Here is a 22,071-nt window from a genome sequence, read left to right on the forward strand (position 1 = left end):
ACAGCTTCAGTTTATGCTCATCCCAGACCAAGCTTTTCCTAAGAAAATCTTTTTCCCTTATCTATCTGTTTTTCCATCTTTCCTAAATACTAAAGAAATGGCTAATCCACGCTTAGCAAAGTTCATTCTGGAAGTTGCACCACCGCAGTACATTCGAGTCATGAGCCGCAGGGCATCAAAGATTTTGGATACTATTAACGAAGAAGAGAGAGATATTGTTAGCCCTATCAATTCTCTTGCTTCTCCTAGATCACCTACGTCTTCTGCTACCACTATTGCTGCTATAGCTGTCGAGGCAGCCACTGCTGCCTCTTAACTCCAAGTGCTTTCCAAAGGGGTTTTAAAAGATCTTTTCCAATCTCTGAAGCCTGAGAACTACCTCTGGTTTCCTTGTAACTTGTTGAAGATTTTTCCCCTTCTTTGGGTCTTTAATTCTCTCCTTTTTGTTGTTTTCCTGTTGAGGGGGGGAGAGGAATTGGTTTTGGTGACCAAGAGTTGCCCATATTCAGCAACAGAAGGACAGGAATCTTGTAATCTCAAAGTTGTACACAGTATAAAATTATCAGTAAAAATCACAAAGTTGTGCAAGTAATTTGGTTTTTGAGTACTTGAATGATGATGCTAAAAATCATTGAACCATCGTTTCCCATTATTGGTAGATCTTCTATCAGAACTAGGAAGCGCCCCCTCTAATACTACCACCACCAGCAGCAATACAATTATCTTTTTCATAAGGCTTATTTGAATTAATTATTGAATATTGCTTGTAATTGTTAGTTATTGTTGTTGGCTAATTACTGTTGTTAATAAATTATAGCTAATTTATGTTAAATATTTAGTAAAACTTTACACAGTAGCTTCTATTGATATATAAAAAGATTAATAAGAATATAAGTCATATAATTTATTTTTATGATTATCAATTTATTCTCACATTTATTTCATTATATATTAATAAAATAAATAATGTAAGAAAATATCACCGGTGTTGTGCGTGTATATATTGGAAAAAGAGTAAAATGATGTTATCTTAAAAACAAGAGCAATTAAGAACGAATGAATCTAATTTCACAACCTTTCAACTGAACATTTCTTTGATGCATTTATCAAACAAGTATGAAGAAGCCATTGAATATGAAACCTCTACCAACTACCCAAAACCTCTCATTCAAACACCCTCTTTAACTTCCAGTCATTTTTCTTGTGCTGAATACATAATCTAGATGGGCGTTGAATCACACATATAGCTCACTTAAGTCTAAGGTAAAGTTAAGTTATTTCACAAATTACAAATTCAGGGGGAAAAATACGACTATAAAGTTGGTGGGGAAGATGAATTTTTGAGGAAGAAGTGAGAAGCATTTTTTTCTCCCCAATTATAGTCGTTGCCTACTACCTGTGAGGCTGCAGCCTCCAACGTAGGGTGATTGCAAAAGATAGTTGACAGGAGTAGGTAGGCACTGGCTACTAGCTTTACGATTTCTTTGCACCTTTTTTTTTAATCATAATAGATATTTCATTAGATGAAACACAAGCACCTTTTTTTTATCAGGATAAATATTTCATTATATGAAATACAAGCACAACACTCAAATATGATATACAGGCACTTCAACACAAAAGGCGATCTCAAAGGAAGGAGGGGAACTAGAGTTGAGAACAGGAACTGCCGAAACCCCAAAGCTCAAGTTGCTGCCGCCCCTCATGCTCATCAGTCTCTTGTCATTGGCCGCCAATAATGAACATCTACTCCAGACATGGTACCCAACTTAAAGCCATTGAAGGCGCTAACATTTCACTCGGAAAAAACGTCTTCCAGGCTGAAACCTTTAAAGCCAAAGGAAAAGGTTGAGGAGTTTTGCAGCCAAAAACATAATAAGAACAGGGACTTGGACCAATGCTGGACGCGCCAAGAACCAGACTTGGAAAACGAATCTGTTCCATAGCGCTGAAAGGAAGGTGGCCACCTCGAAATCACCCTTTGACTACCAGCCTACAGCTTCAAGAGCTTCAATCACCTTCCATGGAGGGCATCAACTACATGCAAATCGCCAAACAGAAACAAAGAAAGACAAAAGCCCCATTCAAATACAGGCACTACAACTCCATGACTGGAGGCTAAGATAAAAAGTAAACTATAAGAAAATGTAAACAAAATAATAGAAGCAAAAGGAAAAAACCACCTAACAAGGGTAAAGAAAAAGTGATTGGGGGAGGGTCGATGGACAATGTTCGAACCTTCCCCTGGAGTAAGGCGGAACCAAAAAACTTTATTTAGAGAGAAGGGAGAGAGTCTATTAGAGAGAGGAAGTTGGTGTATATCCTTGCACCTTTTTTAGCTATAATATTATAAATTTATAAAAAATTGAAAATGATTTTTCCATGTTAACATAAGAAGATGGGAAAAGGTTAGGAAAATAAAATTTCTGGACCAAGTAAATGCTAAAACACTAGAACAAGGAGAAAATATTTCCCTTGAAACAAGTGGAACAACACAAGTAGAATTTGAAAATCAAAAATTGAAACTACAACCAGTTTGTTATGTTTCTAATTTCATATTTATGTTCATGAAAATTGTCCTGGATAAGCAATCGTCACAATTAATTGCATTCACATCTTGAGCATTAGATTATCAATATCTTGCTATCTTCGTTTTTTCTCAAACATGAGAGGTAACCAAAACATTGTAGGCAGCAATGAGCATCTAGTTTTTCAGAGTCTCCATAAATCTTCAACGTTCAACTGAAAGTTGATCTATTTCTCTGGTGTGTTTTCAGTATCTGCAACACTTTTTCTGTACACCTTGGCCCCTGGGAGGTTCTTCAATTTTCCTAAATAGATTGTGTGCTACACTATTCATAAAACCACACAACTCCCGCAAGAATACAGGAGATTTTGTTGCGTTTATGCGCAAATCTAGGATCTCTCTGGATGGAGTGGAATATGGATAATTACTTTCTGATCATGGAGAAGAAAATGAAGCAGGCACAAAACAGGCTGTAGTAAAATAAAAACAAAAATGTACAATTGAATTTTTGTTAAGTGAAATTTCACATCAAAATAATAAAGTTTCTAAATGTTTAATTATCAGGACACTAAAACTAACCTGTGTATTGTGTACAGTCTGTCGAAAAAAAGGAGGCTGCTTGATTGACAAAGCTATTCCTTGGTGGAACTTTTGTCCTTTCCTCTGCCTGTCCTTGAAGATTTAAAACGAATTTTGTGCTTCCTGGATGTTTCTGATTCAACTGTCTCTTTCAGTTTCTCTAACGCTGATGCATGAAAAAGGAATGAAAGGTTCAGTGTTCTTCGTTCAAGACATCAATTTCACTTAAAAGTGAGAAAACCTTTACATAGTTTCCTACTCCACATAAAATACAACTGACTTCTTAAATTGAAATTCCTAGAAAGATAGTTTTCAACATATATGGCATTATAACCTCTTCCTTCTGGGATCTAACCTTAAATGTGGATGGGAAGCACCAGAAGATGAAAGAAATTAAGAGCCATATCGTCTTCATCATTGCTTCAATTATATTTGATATTCAGAATACAAGCCGTTAAACCAATAAGGCTCATCCCGAAAGGAACCAAAAAGAATAATCGCAATCATGAAAATCAAGGCAAATGATATAGAAAAAAGTTTAAAATATCAAAAAGCAAATTTAACTGAGTCGGTTGAAAAACCAAAGTATATACTTACCAATGTACTAGCATCAAACCCAAAAACCCAAAGTATATACTTACCAATGTACTAGCATCAAACCCAAAAACCAAAGATAGTATCAATCAACGCATTTATGAGTTATCTATAGGAAGGAAATCCAGGAAATTACCAGACACATAAATAGAGTGAAGAGACTCAACAGAACTGGAAGGGACGGTGTAAACAGGACAAGAATTATTGTCGACCTTCTGTAACAATTTCTTGAAACGCTTTATCTGTAACAAGTAAAATTGTTGACATCATATGTTATAAATGAAATGACAAAGAAATGACAATATAAGGATTCAATATTAAAAGTTACTTGTTCAATCTTTCTTCTGCTGTACACTTCTGTTTGAAACAATCAGAAATAGAACAAATTAAGAAAATTGTACAGGAGCCAAGCTAGGTAGCCAAGCCCATTTATCTATGATCTACTGGCATCTAATAAAGGAATAAAAGCCTTCCAGCTGCCAATTGATGATCGAGCACTTGTAAGTCCCTGTGAAAATCTGTGCAGTCTGACAACAGATTTGGGTTGAGCAAATCCCGTGTCAAGTTTTACTGATGTGGATTCATTCCAACTCGGGTGGCAAGGTCCCATTCAAATTACAGAGTTCGGTTTTCAGTCAAACATGTATTTGGCTGTTACTTTGTCTGAATCCAGCTCACCCAGTATGTGACAGAGTGATGCTTGAAAATTGCACATATTAGATTGTGAAACCTTGTCCTTGAGATAGGATCTTAGTTTAAAACCAGCTTTATGCATAGAGTCAAACCTTTATAACAGTGGCATTGACTTTAAATGACTTAAAAGTACCATGCCATAAGCAGCCTCAACACATGCAAGCTTGAGATTCTCTTCTGGATTAGCTAGGAAAAAGGGAAGGGGGGAAGGAGGAGGATATCATTCCATTATATAAATAGGTTGAGAAAGCATCTAATTTGGACCCAATTAACCTCATTGGCATATAAATTTAAAGTAACACATGCCGTGTAAGAAACAATCAACATGAATATTGTACCTCATCTCTATGCAACAATGTGAAACAACGCCCAGCCTGACCTGCTCTTGCTGTCCGACCAGCTCGATGAATATATGTCTTTATGTATGGGGGCTTATCATAGTTAATCACATTTCTCACCCCTTCAACATCCATTCCACGAGTCATTGCATCAGAGGAAACAAGTACTTGTATCTCACCTTCACGGAAGGCCTTCAATGTCTTGCTGCAGTATGTTCACTTGTATTACACTTCAATTTGTTCAAATAATTTAGATGCAGCCCCATAACCATTACCATTCATTCCCATCATCTTCACAAATACCAAGTGCTATTTGATTGCGTCGGGTATTGGAAAAGTAAAAAGAAGCTCTCCATAAGCTGCTTATATGATATTCACCTAAGGCTCCCATACAAGACTCCCAAGATTAAGAAGACTCTAAAATGTTAAATTAGGGGATTGAATTGGAATTTGGAACTACAAACAAATATTTTTTGTAATCAAATTCTACAATGGTTGGTGCTCTAATAATAAGCATCATTGGAGTAAGTGGCTCCTGAGGAAGCTACGTCGTATTTCCTTTTATTATGATATACCAAAGACAGTGAAAAGGAAATTATTCAGTGGAAACTTTGCTTTTTTATTTATCCTACAGCTAAGACATTGTTTTCTTAGATTCCATCCTTACAAACTTGATAGTTAGATAAATTACCTTCTTACAGATTGACGTTGAAGACCTGAATATTCCTTGATCTTGACTCCCAAATCACCAAAAAAGTTCAGTAAGGTGCAAAGCCGATGTGTTGACTCCACCGATGATGTGAAAACAATGCACTTTTCCCCTCCTAAATTTTGTAGAAGAGCAACCAGAAATAGAGGCTTCATCTTGGACTCACAAATCTGCATGATAGATGCAAAATTTTGTTTTCAATGGAGTGCACTTCAATAGAAAAAATACTTCCCTCCTCAAAATTCCTACTGCAAATTAACAACACTTTGTACACAACTATGAAGCACCGGTCAGAGGTAAAGAATCATGCGAATTAATCAAAATTTAGGTAAAGGTAATTTGACAACCAGAATCTAAATCTAGAACAGGTTAATCTTTTTAATCATTGTCAACACTCAACAACTATATATTTAAATGCAGAAGGAAAGAATCAGTATTAGATGAATATTATACAGAACTTTATAGGAAATCAAAATTTAATATTATAACACTACTTGCCCAAAATACACACTGCATTTTAAAATTTTCAAATTTATTCCAACGCTCATAACCTGCTAAAAAGATATAGGTGATTTGTGAACTCAATGCTTTGGAACATGTTAATAATTTCAATAATTGTCAACACTCAATAACTATGGATTTAAACCCCAGAAGAAAAAAACCATCAGCATTACATGAATATTACTAGAACTAGATAGGAAATAAAAATTTAATATTATAACACTACTTGCTCAAGATCCACACTGCAGATTAAAATTTTCAAAAATATTCCAACACTCATAACCTACTAAAAAGATATAAGTGACTTGTTAGCTCTATCCATAGTCATAGCAAAAGATGCCTGGAAAAGGAAAAGCCCCAGTTTTGCATTAAAATAATCACTCATGGCATAGACTATAAGCAAATTTCCTAGAATCAATGTCTCAATACAAATTGTGAAAATTTCAAAGTTTATCAAAATTGAGATTTGGATTAATTTCACCAAGAAATTTAATCCCCTTATACATCTCCCAAATTGTAAGCCAGTTAAGATACTACATTTTTGCATACATGAAATTTGATGCATGAAGTAAAACTGCTCCAAATTTCATCATATGTGTCTTTTCATATTCCAGACCAAGAATAAGGTAAAATGCAAAGAATGCTACAATCTATAGCTGTAAGAGTTTAAAATGGAATGATTGGCAAAGTCACAAACTGAGTATGCTCATAAATAATGTTGCAAAATCATACCACTCTGTAGGACTCCAACTTTTCAGGGAGCTGATAGCGACTTTCCCCACTTGTCAAGAACAATGGGTGATGAAGATCAAGTTGAGCAAGCTTGCTTGGATCTCGGGTTAATGTGGCTGACAAAACCATTTTCACAAGTCTAGGGTAGCACTTTCCCTTGAACCCTCTTTCAACACCACTGCAACAAAACGGAGACAATAATTACGAGACCATAAAATTTATTTATCTTTTGGCACAACAATAATAAGGAGAAACTTAACAGCAGTGTGCGAATCAATCAAGGAGTCTAATAAATGCTCCCAACCCCAAAAATAACCATAGCATTTTTTTAAGCATCAGTAACCATGTGAATCTGAGAATCAGCAACACTCAATCATGATAATATTGGCCAAAATATATTCTGTAAATTGGTGCATCAAACAATGCTTATAGACAAAGCTAGACAAGTGTGAAATTGGACATTATGGAAGGAACAACAGACATAGAACTTACCATCTCCTTATGGTTTTTAAACGACCAAAAACAGAAGGAAAAAAACTATTAACTTGAGGCATGATACTTTCACTATTAGGATGAGTCATTTCGAGCACAGTAGGAAGCCATGATTGGTATTCCTCCCTAAGCATGCGATCTGTTTCATCAACCACCTAAAATAGCTCAATTATCAGCACATGTTTTGCTGCAAAAGCAACAACTACAAAAAGAAGTTCGTTATGATAAAACTTGCACTCTTGCACGTGTACAAGCAAGCATGTCATTTGAACAGTCAGCAGTTAACTTTATTTTCCAAAGAAGCTGTCTAGCAATCAATCACAATGAAGAAACACAAACAGTTTTCTGAATTTGGTGTCAGCAATCAATGAAGAAATAGTTTTGCTAATAACCGTTAAAAAACTGCTGGCAATCAATGGAATGTCCACATCATTAAACAAGTGGAAAACCTAAACCTAAAGTCCTAAACCAAGGAAATGCACGCATCTTTTACAAACCACAATCACTAATTCAAATTAGTGCCCCTGCAAACATTAGCTTATAAACAACATACTGGAACTCATACTTATCAAGAAAACTAGTTTTGCATTCTGGGCACAATTCAAAGTCAGGATAATAACTCAAGGAAATTTCCCCCAGAATCACGTTTTTAACAACTATATCAACAGTGATCAAAACAAATCCAAAATCCATAAATAAAGACAACCATGTATATAAAATGAAACCACCAAATTTAATAATATAAATTCATTGCAAGCACAAAATACATTAGAGTTCAGCTTTTAAAGATGAACATCCTGCTGCTTACAAGATAACAGAGATGCTCAAGTGTAAATCCCTTGGTCGTGGTGATATGATCCATAAGCCGTCCAGGAGTTGCCACCAATATATCCACTGAACTCTCAAACCCTTGCATAAGATCTTCCGGGTCATAACAAATGCCAGCCTCAAACCTAGGTCTCTTAATAAGCTCTGAAATTTCACGAGAAACTGAAGATTGGCCTACGGCCAAACCAACGGATAAACCCACTGCAGGTGCAATTGCTGCAAAAACTTCTTTAACCTGAATCAAATAAAGAAAACAGCCAGGTTTCTTTCAAAGTGTACTTGCAATTAAGCAAATGAATTACTGCTATCTGAGATAAAATATTTTAAAATGATGGAGAACTCGACAAGGAAACAACTGAATAGAGGAACAAAATCATAATTGAGCAATGATACAGGGGGGTGTGCTAAATGCAGCAATAACTTTGTGAACTGGGATGCTGGATCAATATCATCAAATTAAATGATAATTCATCTCTACTGACAACAAATAACAGAAAATCATTCAACCATAACAGAAAATCATTCAACCATAACAGAATGGGAAAAAAAATCCCACTATATCATCATGAACAGGAACTTGAGTAGAAAATGATAAAGAAAACGTAGAGATCCGAAGGTGTTCTAACCTGCACTGCTAAATCACGTGTGGGCAAAACAATCAAAGCACGTAGACATTTGACTGCACGAGTTGACAGCCTTTGCACTATTGGCAAAGCATAAGCCAAAGTTTTGCCACTTCCTGTTGGAGAATTTATGCAAAGGTCCCGCTCAAAAGCGCCAGGACCAATTGTTTCTTGCCAAACTGCAATTTGCACTGGCAAGAGCGATGAGAAACCCAAATTCTGCAAGGCCACCTTCAACCTGAGGTAAAATAATTAACGACACATAAGTAAAGCTTCATTCACCTCATTCCCATACATATATATATATATATAGTCCAAATCCCAGAACAGAACTGAGAACAGCAGAGGTCAAACGAAAGATCTCAAATGTATCAGAAAACCTATAATTCTAAATTGAGCAACAATAAATGATGACATAATAATGAAGGGGCTACCTGGGATCAAGGCAAGGGATGAGATCAAAAGGGCAATCTTCAAATTGACTAATGTCAACTGGGCTCCTCATCCATGGCAGAACTGGCACACTCTTCTCCTTTGATGTTGATTCCTCCATTAGCCTCTATCTCTCTCTCCCACTCGCGCCGAGTTCCCCTTAAACCCTAGTCGAGTCGTTAGGGGGGTTCTACAGCGTGGAAGACGAAGAGAGATCAGTCGATTAAAAAGGATAGGCTCAGGCCCAATTCAACCCTTGTTCTATTAGTATTGGACTTGGATTTTTAAATTTTATTCTGAAAATTGAGAAATGCAATTATAATCCCAAATTTAAATATAGGAAAATTTGTATTCTTTCCGTGCAATAATTCACTCCACGAAACTCGAAGATCCTAAAAAATTATAGCCTTTTTTTTTTCAATTGAATTCTACAAAAGGCTGGCTGGTTAGTAATCAATTTTTATAAACATGATAAAATATCAAATGGGATATATAACAATTTGAGGTTCTTCTATTTGTTACATCTTAACACTAAAAATAATAATAAAATTAACTCCAATTAATAAAAATCCCAATCTTTTGTGAATAAAAATAATCTTTAAATTTATTTAGACTTGTTTAATGTGATGGCAAGTCACATGCATATTAATTTTGCAGTTTATTTTATAATTTTAAATATTGTAAACATGATAAAGAAATAAAATTATTTTTTTTTCAAATTGAGAATAATTTTAAATACATTTATTTTATAAAATAATAATATTAGAGAATTGTTCAATGCTCCTTGTAACCAGGCTAGTAGAATATCTAACCAGGCTGTTGACTGGCTTGCTAAACATACTAGGAGATATAGACACTGGGCAATGACTATGATTACTGCTTAAAAAAGTTAAAAATACATAACAATGGAAGAGCCTTTAAAATTTAAACATTATTTGATTTAAATAAATTATTTTTTAAAAAATGGACCTATCAAAAAATAAATTAAATTAGGTAACTTTTCTTATAACAAATGAAGAAAATATTTTGACTTTTTAAAAAGTCAAATAAAAATAACCAATCAAATAAATCAAATTTTAATATTTTTTAAAATTTTATTTATTTTTAATTAAATTAGTCTAACCAAATAAAACCTTAGTTTACCAATTATCTTCATACTCAAATTTTTTGGGATTTAATGCTTGTTCATAATTTGAGTATTAGATTTCAATAATAAATTTCATGGATTTAGTGGTTCTTATCATAAAGAATAGAGGCCAAGCCAACAATCCAATCAGCCCAACACAGAAGATCCATTATGCACCAAACCCTCGTATGCATTTAACCCTAAACAGCCAACCAATTCCTCGACCTGTAGGCATCTCTACTCAAGGCGGCGCTACTTACAAGAGAGAAGACACCTAAGATGCGCCAACGAGCCGAAGAGCTCAAACACAGTGAAGCCCGATGGATTCCAAAGCTAGAGGGGTACCATCAACCAAAAGGCCAGAAAAAAAAACGGGCTAAGCAGAAAAAACTATTCCACACAGTAGGCCATTGAAAAGGGGCAACAGAGGTTGGTCGACCTATCTCCAGGCGAGAACTTGAATCGTAGATCCAAAACATATGAGCTCCATTGTGCCATCAAGCTGCATGCAAGGACTATGGCCATCCGAAAAGCAGGGAAGGATGCAGAGCATCCGGTCGTCTCACTCTCTCGTAGGCTTTGAGGGATCGGGAGATCCAGATTTATCTTCGTTAATGCATCTCCACCAAACAACAACCGCAAACAAAGAAAGAGCCATACCATACATGCAAAGAGCCTAACCCATCACGAGAACACTCCCAGAACTTCAAGAAACTGAGGATGAAACATGCAGGACCCAAAATGAAACACTTCTCCATGAGAAACCGCCTGCAGCAACGAAACTCAAAACAAAACTCATATATACAGCCAACCTAGAAATGGAAATAGGAAAATGTTGCACTGTCCTTGAGTTGTGCGTTGCACTGTGCAAACTGTCTTTACGAATATAAAGGACTCTTTCGGGATTAAATAGATTCTTTTGGAGAAATTCAGAATCAGAAAAGGAAGGTAGAGAAAACAAGAGAGCAGGGTATGGCAATTATATTTGAATTTATTTTTACTATAATTCTCCATTTATTTTAAAAGATTTTTCTGTATTAAATTAAAAAATTTAGTGTATATATTTTAAATTTAATGTCTTTTAAACAGTAAATCGGATATAAAATAATAAGACTTAACATATAAACTAATTAGTGAATTTTTTATTTTTATGAGTCAAAAACTTATTTTGATAGGTTAATTTATCGTTAATTTCATAACACTTCACAGATTTGACTGTTACGCACACTAATAAATTATATGCATGCCTGATAAATTATAAGTGTTTTAGAGATTATACTATAATCTTGTAGAAGCGATTTCACTCCACATTTATATAGGGGATGGTGATATAATCCGTATATACTGTAATTCATACTCCAACCATATGAAATATGAATATCATTAAAAGTTTTTAGTTCATTTTCTCATTAATACAATATAGCATTGCTCATTTTCTCAGTAATACAATATAACATTTCTTATACCGTAGGAAAGTATAATATTAAGTAGGAAAGGACAATATTAAATAAAAGGACAATGCTAAATAGTGTTAATAGAACTAATATGTGACTTGTTATTATTTATATGATCTTTTTTATATGGATTTTCAATCACAAAGATTGAGTTCATATATTTCATTTATTAACTTATTTTTTAAATAATTAATTAGAGGATTGGGCAAATCTACTTATGAGTCTATATAATTAATAAATATCATTTTATTTTTAGCGGCTGTCTTATTATATTATACTTTAAAATAAATATATTTATTTTTATTATTGAAAGTTTTAATATTTGCAATAATTATTACCATTCGGCAATTATAACATACGAATAGTATTAGTTTTATTCTCATCCATAGTATCTGCTAAAATACCTCTCAAATGAGTTTCTATAGTAATTTTAACAATAATAATTAATTTTTAAATAATTGTACCACCGTTTAGAATAAATATATAACTACAACTAAATTTTTGAATATAAATTTCAATTAATATCAGTATATTCTATGGAGTAGAAAATATACTATATAAAATATCATAATTTATGATATATTTCGAATGATTTTTATGTTTAACTAAAGTAGTTAAAAATCATTATTAAATTAGATTATGTGTAAATATGCTCAATATACATATAATATAAGCTATATCATATTATGAAAAATTCATTAAATGCAATAAATTCCTAATTTGTATAATCAAGTCAAACTAAATTTTGTATATTTCAATTTAATTATTAAAAAATTGTAAAAGTTTGAGCTCTCTAAAATTAAATATTATAATTGAGTTCGATTCGAATTTGATTTATAAAAAATTCATTTAAATTAATAACGAATCTAATTCAATCTTGAATTTAAAAATTCAATTAAAACGTTGATTAACAAAATTTAATTGATTTAAAATTTTAAATATTAAAATTTTAAAGTAAAAAATAAAATTTTTTTAATAAAATTAAATATAATTTAATTAAAGTGTATTATAATTAAACTTTTAATTTAAAATATAATAAAAAGTAAACTTTTTTTAATATATTTTTAAAGTAAAAATAAGTGAAATCGGATGCAAGTATCTTGAAAGTAAAGCTAACGGAGTTTTAATAGATTTTTAAAATTTTTTCATTTCAAAAAAAAAACTTTTTTTATCAATAACGATAATATTTATTTAGAAATTAAATAGTGAATTTTCTACGTTAATCGTTAATGTATTAATAATATCCATCATTTTATGTAATAAAATATTAATAAATATATTTTGTCGTATTCGATATACCTAGTACATACCGTGGCGTGTACAAACTTCCCATGTGAATAATCTCTAAATCAAGCCTCCCTGGCGTAAGCCCCGCCAGGCCCGCCTCCCATCCCATCACCGACCACCACAATAACTCTCCCCCTACCCTATATATTAAGCTCTAAGATTCTTTCCTCTTGTTCTCTTTGCTTGCTGCCTTGAAAAGCTGTGTGTCTCGTTTACGTGGAAATAGATCAAAGGAGGAAGATTTCTTTTCTTCATATTATTTATTTATTATTTTTCAATTTCACGTGCGTTGGTTATTTGTCCGACTTTATGGGTCATTGTCTGATTGAGCCGTCGATTTTTGCTTCCCTTTATTTTTCGACACATTTCCCTTCCTTTTTTTTTTGTGTGTTTATTTTCGTTTGTGTGAAGCTTGATCCTCGTAGAGGACTTTAGGGTTTTACTTTCTATAATTAGTTTTTGTTTTTCGCTTTAATTCGAAGATGAGGGTGGAAAAGTCTCAAGTGTGGCAACCCTGCAAGAAGAAGAGGTCTTGATGGGCAATCTCTAGGGATACCAGATAGACCGAGGATTTGCTTTTTGCAATTTTATAATTTTCAATCGGAGGGAATTCCATTTAGAGTGCAGAAGATTTGGAATCCTATACGGAGAGAGATAGAGATGAAGTCTCGTGGGAGTGCTGCGACTGGCAATAGGACGCGCGTAGGGAAGTACGAGCTGGGAAGGACGCTCGGAGAAGGGACATTCGCCAAGGTGAAATTTGCTACAAATACAGAGACAGGAGAGAATGTTGCGATTAAGATTCTTGATAAAGAGAATGTTCTCAAGCATAAAATGATCGTTCAGGTATCGATTATTTTGTAATTTGTATATTACTTCTTTCCAATGATTTTGTTGATAGCTTATATATCAATGTATGGGATTCTATGGTTTTTTTAGCAAGTTTTCCAATGATCTCTTAGGAATTGTTGTATTATTGTTTTCTGTTTGGTTGTCGAGAAAATATGCTGGGGAAGAAATGAAGAGTCAAATTGACGAGGTAGAATTGTCGTTTTGCAATCATGGACGATGGTTTATTAATTTACTTGTTAGGCTAGTCTTGTTACTATTTGATTGTTTATTTCTTGTTAGGTTAGCCTATTGTTTCTTTTTTTCAATATATTAATCTTTATTATTTTATTCAATTATTACTTATGAATTTGACTGAGGGGAACGGAAAATACAATTTTTTACTTCGCAATCTAAATTTGTTATATTAAATTGCGTCTTTTGAGGAGAAAAGAAAATTTTTTTGGGTTAAGCTATGCTAGTAATCTAGTACAATAGTACTAGTCTCTTAAATATAGAGAAAAAAAAAAGTATAAACTGTGATTTATTTTTTAATATTGCAAAATATAATAGGGGAAAAAAAGGAGAATCAAAATGGCAACTTTAGTGAGCTAATCAAATATAACCTTAGTTTCTGTGTATTGAATGCTGTAATGTCGTTTTTTACCATGCTAATTACATATGATCTGGTTGGTTAGTAACATCATTTCCATTTTAGCTTAACGAATATCTCTTCTTTTTATCGTTTGCCCTTTTGCAGATTAAGCATGAAATTTCAACAATGCAACTAATTAGACACCCAAATGTGATCCGCATGTATGAGGTTTGGAGGCCGTTTACATTTTTCAATTCTTTTGAACCATAGTTTTTTGGTGTAGTAGCATAGATTCTGATTGGTTGGTCTTCCTTGTTCACTTTCACTTAAAAGTTTTAAGAATTTTGTTGTCATCCACCTTGTGGACCTGGAATTTACTCTACTAATCCACATGTTAACATTTTCTGTTCTTTGGTCACAACATCCAGTGATATTCCTGTTGTAGGTGATGGCATGCAAGACAAAAATATACATTGTTTTGGAATTTGTTACTGGTGGTGAACTTTTTGACAAAATTGTAAGTGAATATGTGATGTCTCCAAAATGATTACTTCCAAAGTATTGTACAGACTGTTTAAAAACTATTTCCTTGTCCCAGGCAAGTAGAGGGAGGTTGAAAGAGGATGAAGCGAGAAAATATTTTCAGCAGCTTATCAATGCCGTAGACTACTGTCATAGCAGAGGCGTGTACCATAGAGACCTAAAGGTTTAAGATTTTTGTAGTTAAAATTTGTTATTGATGACTTGATGTTCACCCCAGAATATCTTCTGATTCCGCATCATCTTCAGTAGAGTGTTCAAGGCTTTTTATTATGTAAGGTTGGTTTTGAATCACAGCCTGAAAATCTGCTTCTGGATGCTAGCGGAGTTCTTAAAGTTTCAGATTTTGGATTAAGTGCTCTCCCTCAACAAGTTCGAGTAAGTGTGAAGACTTCATGGCATAGATAATTTACCATGGATTATCAATAGGTAACAGAACGTGGTAAGGCAGCATGCATGAGCATTTTTCTTAAAAGAATACGTAACTAATTATTTTCCATTTGTGATTCAGGAAGATGGGTTACTTCACACAACATGTGGAACACCGAATTATGTTGCTCCTGAGGTCTGCTAGTTTTTTGGCAAATTTTTCTTTCCTGCCTTATCTACTTTGTATTCTACTTTTGCTTATTATTTGGTGCTTCACTTTTTTAGGTCATCAGTAATAAAGGTTATGATGGAGCTAAGGCAGATTTATGGTCATGTGGTGTGATTCTTTTTGTCTTAATGGCTGGTTACTTGCCTTTTGAAGAATCCAGCCTTATGGCTCTCTATAAAAAGGTACTGTTCCCATCCTTTCTTGCAACTCTATGCATGCAGCATACACATGTTTGCAAATACAGGCTTTTCAGAGAACTCAAATTAAGTATGTAAAAGGTTTATAGGTGTGTGTATCTTAGGCTTCTTAGCCTTAAAAGCAAGAATAAACTCTTCACTTGATGACTTTTGCTTTGAAATTGCTAACCTAGCAGAACCTTGTCTCTACTGTGCATGATTTGCACAGGCAGAAGTTTTCTTATAAAATAATAGCGTAAAAGTTCTACTGAAGTTGGCATATAAGTGTACAAATGAACTTGAGAGAGTTCCCAAATAAGCCAATCACAAGCTGGTTTTTCTGATCACTTGTATGGTATACTTTGCTTTAGAATTCTTACCAGCTTTTCATTATGTGGAAGAACATAGGGAGCAAAGGTTGAAATAGCAATAGGAGAGTAATTAGCAGGTTTATGTCTTATTCTCTTGTATTGTGAAATGGGGACTGTTGATAGTTGGGAATTGGTAACATGTGTGCATGCATGCGGTTGTTAATATCTGTTCTTAGTATGATTTAATTTTATTATATGGTTCCTAAGTGATTACAGATATTTAAGGCGGAATTCACGTGTCCTCCATGGTTCTCCTCAAGCGCAAAGAAACTCATCAAAAGAATTCTGGATCCTAATCCTTTGACAGTATGATCCTCTTGCACATTCTCATATGTGTGTTTGTGTGTTAATTTATGGAAAGAATGAATTACAGAATTTTATTTTGTATTCTAATGGAATGCAACAGCGCATTACTTTTGCTGAGGTTATTGCAAACGAGTGGTTTAAGAAAGGATATAAGCCGCCTATTTTTGAACAATCTGAAGTTATTCTTGATAATGTGAGCTCTATCTTCAATGATACAGGGGTAAGATCATTTGTATTATTTGTATATCTTGTTATTTTGCTCCTAGCATGTGCTTGATTTTTCTCTCGGTCAACAGGATTGTCATAACCTTGTTGTGGAGAGGCAAGAAGCTCCAATAGGGCCTGTGGCACCTATAACTATGAATGCTTTTGAACTTATCTCTACATCTCAGGGTCTCAACCTTGGTAGTCTTTTTGAGAAAAAAATGGTATATCTTACGATCATAGATCTTTCTTTTTTTGTTTCTACAACTTTTTAATACAAGCAGATTTTATAACGGTCTTGATTTGTGACAGTATCCAGATTGTTCTAATGTCGATTGATCAGTAGATTTGACATTCAAGCATGTATTTAGATCATATGCCTGTTGTGAGCTAATATTTATTTGTATCCCAACATACTACTTAGTCCAATAAGAAAAAAAAAATTCAATTTTTTGCTGGACTGAACAGTCAGTAGTAACTGTTGTTCCTCATGTTACTAAATAATTCCATAGATTGATCAGCCATACATTTTTGTATATGTAGTCATTATCTGAGGTGTTCATGCTTTTCCTTGTTGACCAGGGACTTGTGAAGCGGGAAACTAGATTTACATCCAAACATTCAGCTAATGAGATAGTATCAAAAATTGAAGAAGCTGCAATGCCTCTGGGTTTTGAAGTCAAGAAAAATAATTTCAAGGTTTCGTTATGTTCTCTTTGGAACCTTTCTAATGAGGATTTAGATGGATTTTTTAAGGCATGAGTCTAGTTTTTACCTTGGAACTTTATTCTTTTAACAATGGAGTCCCTAAATAATAGTGACATACTTAAACAATGAAATTATTGACAATTCATACATGTTCCTCACATGAGCTTTGATGTTGATTGTTCAAGGATGTGCTCTGGTAAAAAGAATTGCTGACATGACATGCAAGTTTTGGCACTGAAGAATCCTTTAGTAGTGGATCCCGGTTAATGTGGTCTAAAGAAATTCTTTTTAATAATATATTATTATCTTATCTTATCATATTTTCTATTATTTTATCCTAGATCTAATGGTTGATTGTATTAAACTTAAAAGGAGTTTATTTTATTCAATAGAAATAAATAGATTTATTTTAAAAATTGTAAGATTGAGACTCACTCTTTGTTATGGTCCCGGGTTACGGATCGCGTCATAGGGAGCTCTTAACTCCCCAATACTCAAAAAGGAGAGTCTCAATCTCAAAATTCTTAAAATAAATCCTCTAGTTTTTATTGAATAAAGTAAACTCTTTTTATAGTGTAGGTTTTAGAACTTTTGATCAAAGTAGAAGTCTAAATCAAAATACACATAACCATTAGATCTAGGATACGAAAATAGAAAATATGATAAGATAAGATAATGGAAATCTACTACTAGATAAATAAAATTTGTTTGTAATGGATTTAAGTTATCCATTATCTATAACATCATTCTGCTCCTAACAGGGTTTGTCCTCAAGCTTAAATATAGGATATGCAGTATGAAAATAAATGATAGACTTCCATGTAGTTTCAAACTCAAGATAACATTGCCAATTACCTACTACTTTTCAAACTCGGGTCTTTAGATTAAAGATAATTTCACTTGAAACTAAATCAAGTTCTTTTAAAACTAAATCAAGTTCTTTTAAAATATAATCCACTACACTCACTCTTGTAGATCCGGAAGTATAGGATAATAATGTTATTTGTGCCATTGCATGGAAAGTCGAGATTATCATTTTGGGCACCATAAATGCCTCATTCCTCTCATTCGCTTGTTAACGATTTAATCTATCTTAGTTTTGGTTCAACCTCCTATTAAAAGTTCGAATTAGTTCAAAAATGTGCTGAGTTAAGTCATTCAAATGTGCATCAAATTGTTGCATGAAAGAGTTCAACTTCTCTTTTGGATTTGTTGAAACACCTATGACGACAGGCTCTGATAACAAGTTATTATGGTCACGGATAGCGTCATGAGATGATTGATAGGAAATGAGCTCATTAGAAGGAGCTTTTAACACCTCAAGGCTCAAAAGGGAGAGTCTCAATCTCAAAATTTTTAGAATAAATCTGATTGTTTTTATTGAATAAAATAGCTTCTTTTATTGTGGAGGTTTTAGAATTTCTAATCAAAGTAGAAGTTTAAATCAAAATACGAACAAGATAATAGAAAATATGATAAGATAAGATAATGGGAATTTGAAAGGAAACTACTAAATGAATAAAATCTGTTTGTATCCATTATCCATATAACACTGCTTTTGAGTTTTGAGGTGTTACTCCTTCCCTGTCAATTATCCTGTGACGCGATCCGCAACCTAGGACTATAACAACTTAGTATCAGAGTCTGTCTTCATAGGTCTAGAAGAAAAGTTGAACTCTTTTGTATAACAATCTGATGTACAGATAACTTAGCTTAATAAATTTCTAAACTAGTCCCAATTTTCAATAGGGGGTTGAATCAAAATCAGATAATCAAGTCGCAGCCAGTAAAATTTTAGTCAACAAACAAATGAGAAGATAGAGGTATCTATGGTGTCCCAAAATTACAAATTCGACTTTCCATCGTGCGATGGCACTAATGATATATTATCATCCTATATTGCAGATCTACAAGAGTGGGGGTAGCAAATCATGTTTTAAAAGAACTTGAATTAGTTTTAAGTGAGATTATCTTTGGTCCAGACACCCAGGTTTGGAAAGGAATATATAGCTGGCAATGTTGTCCTAAATCTGAAACTGCATGAAAATCTATCATTTATTTTCATGCTGAATATCCTATATTTGAACTAAAGGACAAGCTTCGATTTTAGGAGGAAAGTGATGTTTTGGATAATTGAGAGTCTAAATCCATAACAAACAGATTTTATTTATCTAGTAGTTTCTTTTCAGATTTTATTTTATCATATTTTCTATTTTCTTATCCTAAATCTAATAGTTGCTTATATTAAATTTCTACTTTGATTAGTAGTTCTAGAATCTCCACTGCAAAAGGAGCTTTTTTTATTCAATAAAAACAAACAGATTTATTTTAAAAATTATCAGATTGAGATTCTCCCTTTTTAGTCTTGAGGTGTTAAGAGCTCCTCTAATGAGTTTCTTCCCTATCAATCATTCCATGATGCAGATCCGGGACTATAGCATAAACATTTGGACTAATGCCGATTATCTGTCTCTTTTACCTATACTTCCTACATCCTATTCCGTCCTGTGTATACTGCCTAATTGGATTTGTGAAAGATGACATGGATATTATCAACTATTTTTAGATATCTTTGCATGTATAATCATTTTGCCTTCCAAATACATGAGCTGTTATTTTGCTGTTGCTGGTCAAACCTGGTCTGTTTAATGTAAGTGCTTTAACCATTAGTTGCATGGTGCTTGTTAGTGGTGTACAGTAAGATCAAATTGAGAACACATTGGTCATGTCAAGTAATTGAAAATGTTCAGAAATTTGGCTGTTTTCTTATAGCTCAACTGTTCGTATGTTAATTATGAGCCATTCTTCTTTTTCTAATCTCAGATGAAGCTTCAAGGAGAGAAGACTGGGCGGAAGGGTCAGTTATCTGTTGCAACAGAAGTATGTCTTGAGGAGTATCTATGATGGCAAATGATTTTTCTATGGTATAAAGATTATTCTTTGTTAAGACATTCTTCTTTTTCTGGTCAGATCTTTGAGGTGGCTCCCTCTCTTCATATGGTTGAGGTTCGTAAATCTTGTGGAGACACCCTAGAATTTCACAAGGTAGGTATTAAAATATTGAGCTCGAGCATCTGATTAAAGGAGACACTAGAAAATGTTAAACATAAAAGAATTTGAGCTCCAACACGAATCAGGAAAATGCATTTTTGTTATTCCATGCCTGTGCTAGATTGTTTTTTTGTCGCTGTTATTGTTATCACTTAGAAAAGAAAACAAAAACACAAATAAGCAGGTTAATGCATTGTTGCTAGTCCATGTCTGTGCTAGATTGTTTTCTTGTTGCTGTTATTGATATCACTGAGAAAAGAAAACAAAAAGACAAATGAGCTATAAATATGCTACTGTGCTGAGTTGAATAGGATGCAGAATGATTTATAGGCTTTATGGGTTTCGTATGTTCTTGATTCTTGAACAATCGGCTGAGCTTTACTTTTATTTATCTGGGTTTCCTCCATAGGTTGAGTGTTTTGGGAAAAAAGAATTGTCTCTACCCTAACATGGTGGTTTAATTAATCTCTTTTGTGGAATATTTTTCATTTTTTGGAAAGACACACTAACACATTCTTTTAATATTATGAGCTCTAATTTTGAAAACAATTGGTTTAACTTAACAGTTCTACAAGAACCTGTCTGTTGGACTAAAAGATGTTGTTTGGAAAACAATTGATGAAGAAAAGGAAGAAGAAAAGGTGAATAGTAATGGTGAGTATCTGTTACCAGAAAGATGTGCATTACTTTTAGATGTGACATTTTGTGTGTAGGCAGAGATTGGGCCAAAAACTGGACTTCTGGTGGACAGGCACACCATTTTGCAAATTGAAACTTCATTATCCATCCTTTGGATGTTGGAAGTTTTACAGTTAGATCTTGATGCAATTTGAAGTTTGAGGAGAAACTTTGCTTAGTAGACTGTTTTTACATTGCTATCTCAACCTGCCAACAGATATATAATTTTATTGCTATTTGACCTTTTATGTGACACAAACATGTGAGGAAAAGTTTTGTTAGGAGCTAGGAGCATGAGTAAGAAAATTGGCTCACAACTTATTGAAAAGTTCAAAAGGCGTTAGAATGTTGTGTTTCACTGCCTTTTTTTTTTTCCTAGATGCTTTTGCCCTTCTCTAACTCTGTCAATGGACAATTGGAGTAAATTTGTTGTGGTTTATGTTTGCTACAGGTGCTACTGTGGTGCCAGCATGACACGTGGGCTTCTATTAATGGTTTGTGTTGTATAGAGCCGTAGAGTGGTTTTTTTTAACCAAAAAAGGTGGTTATCTAGTTTGCAGTGTTGATACTTTATATGAATTGTCCCGAAAAATTATGATTTGAACTTAGTCGTGTATACCTGCGCTCGACTTTTGTTATAATTAAATATTATCAGAAGATATTCTGATTTGAGATACTCCGCTCTCTTCATTTTCCATGGTTTCATACCAGCTTATTTTTAAAAAAATGCCCGTTTGGACTTGATAGTTAATAGTTATTACTTATATTCATATAACTTATTTTACTATTAATATAAGTAATATAATTGTTAATTTATTATATTAAATAATTTATTTTATTATTTGAATGAATATATAATTTTAATTTTTATTAAAATATATTTATTTTATGATTAAAGAAAATAAAAAAGTTAAATTATAATAAAAAGAAAATAGGAATGTTATGAATTATTTAGCTTGAAACAATATTAGTTGATTCTGAATAAACTTAATTTTATAATTTTTCAAAATGTCAGTTCAGGGCTGAATATCATGAAATAGGTATAGAGCAAGTATTGGGCATGAAACTCCAACAATTATTTCAAACCTCTAATCTAAATGC

The 22,071-nt window shown here is 33.3% G+C and overlaps 2 protein-coding genes across 7 annotated transcripts; one reads left to right on the forward strand and one right to left on the reverse strand.

Moving 5' to 3' along the window:
- Positions 1–1,519: 1,519 nt before the first annotated feature.
- On the reverse strand, positions 1,520–9,300 carry LOC110602274 (DEAD-box ATP-dependent RNA helicase 1). 4 transcript variants are annotated; one of them, XM_021739754.2, is made up of 10 exons: positions 9,051–9,297; positions 8,620–8,854; positions 7,974–8,228; positions 7,166–7,320; positions 6,674–6,851; positions 5,423–5,610; positions 4,732–4,936; positions 3,837–3,942; positions 3,107–3,272; positions 1,520–2,037 (listed from the first exon to the last, which is right to left on the reverse strand). In XM_021739754.2, exons 1-9 carry the CDS (start codon positions 9,167–9,169, stop codon positions 3,160–3,162), a joined length of 1,554 nt encoding a protein of 517 aa, XP_021595446.1. In that variant the 5' UTR covers positions 9,170–9,297; the 3' UTR covers positions 1,520–2,037; positions 3,107–3,159. The 4 variants fall into 4 exon arrangements, with proteins under 4 accessions (XP_021595446.1, XP_021595447.1, XP_043807360.1 ...); XM_021739755.2 differs by lacking the exon at positions 1,520–2,037 and adding an exon at positions 2,505–2,997; XM_043951425.1 differs by lacking the exon at positions 1,520–2,037 and having other exon boundaries at positions 3,141–3,272; positions 3,837–4,579; positions 9,051–9,300.
- Positions 9,301–12,970: 3,670 nt separating this feature from the next.
- LOC110602000 (CBL-interacting serine/threonine-protein kinase 23) lies at positions 12,971–21,646 on the forward strand. Of its 3 annotated transcripts, none has more exons than XM_021739430.2 (15): positions 12,973–13,761; positions 14,504–14,566; positions 14,784–14,855; positions 14,937–15,044; positions 15,176–15,256; positions 15,390–15,443; positions 15,533–15,658; positions 16,240–16,329; positions 16,430–16,549; positions 16,626–16,757; positions 17,116–17,232; positions 20,065–20,121; positions 20,212–20,286; positions 20,859–20,946; positions 21,422–21,646. In XM_021739430.2, the coding sequence occupies exons 1-15, from the start codon at positions 13,576–13,578 to the stop codon at positions 21,442–21,444; spliced, it is 1,392 nt and encodes a 463-aa protein (XP_021595122.2). In that variant the 5' UTR covers positions 12,973–13,575; the 3' UTR covers positions 21,445–21,646. The 3 variants fall into 3 exon arrangements, 2 of the variants coding, with proteins under 2 accessions (XP_021595122.2, XP_043807361.1); XM_043951426.1 differs by having other exon boundaries at positions 13,685–13,761; positions 14,767–14,855; XR_006348816.1 differs by lacking the exon at positions 20,212–20,286 and having other exon boundaries at positions 12,971–13,761; positions 20,065–20,165.
- The last annotated feature ends 425 nt before the right edge of the window (positions 21,647–22,071 follow it).

This window comes from Manihot esculenta, chromosome 15 (assembly GCF_001659605.2).
Source record: "Manihot esculenta cultivar AM560-2 chromosome 15, M.esculenta_v8, whole genome shotgun sequence".
Classification (NCBI taxonomy): Eukaryota; Viridiplantae; Streptophyta; class Magnoliopsida; order Malpighiales; family Euphorbiaceae; genus Manihot; species Manihot esculenta.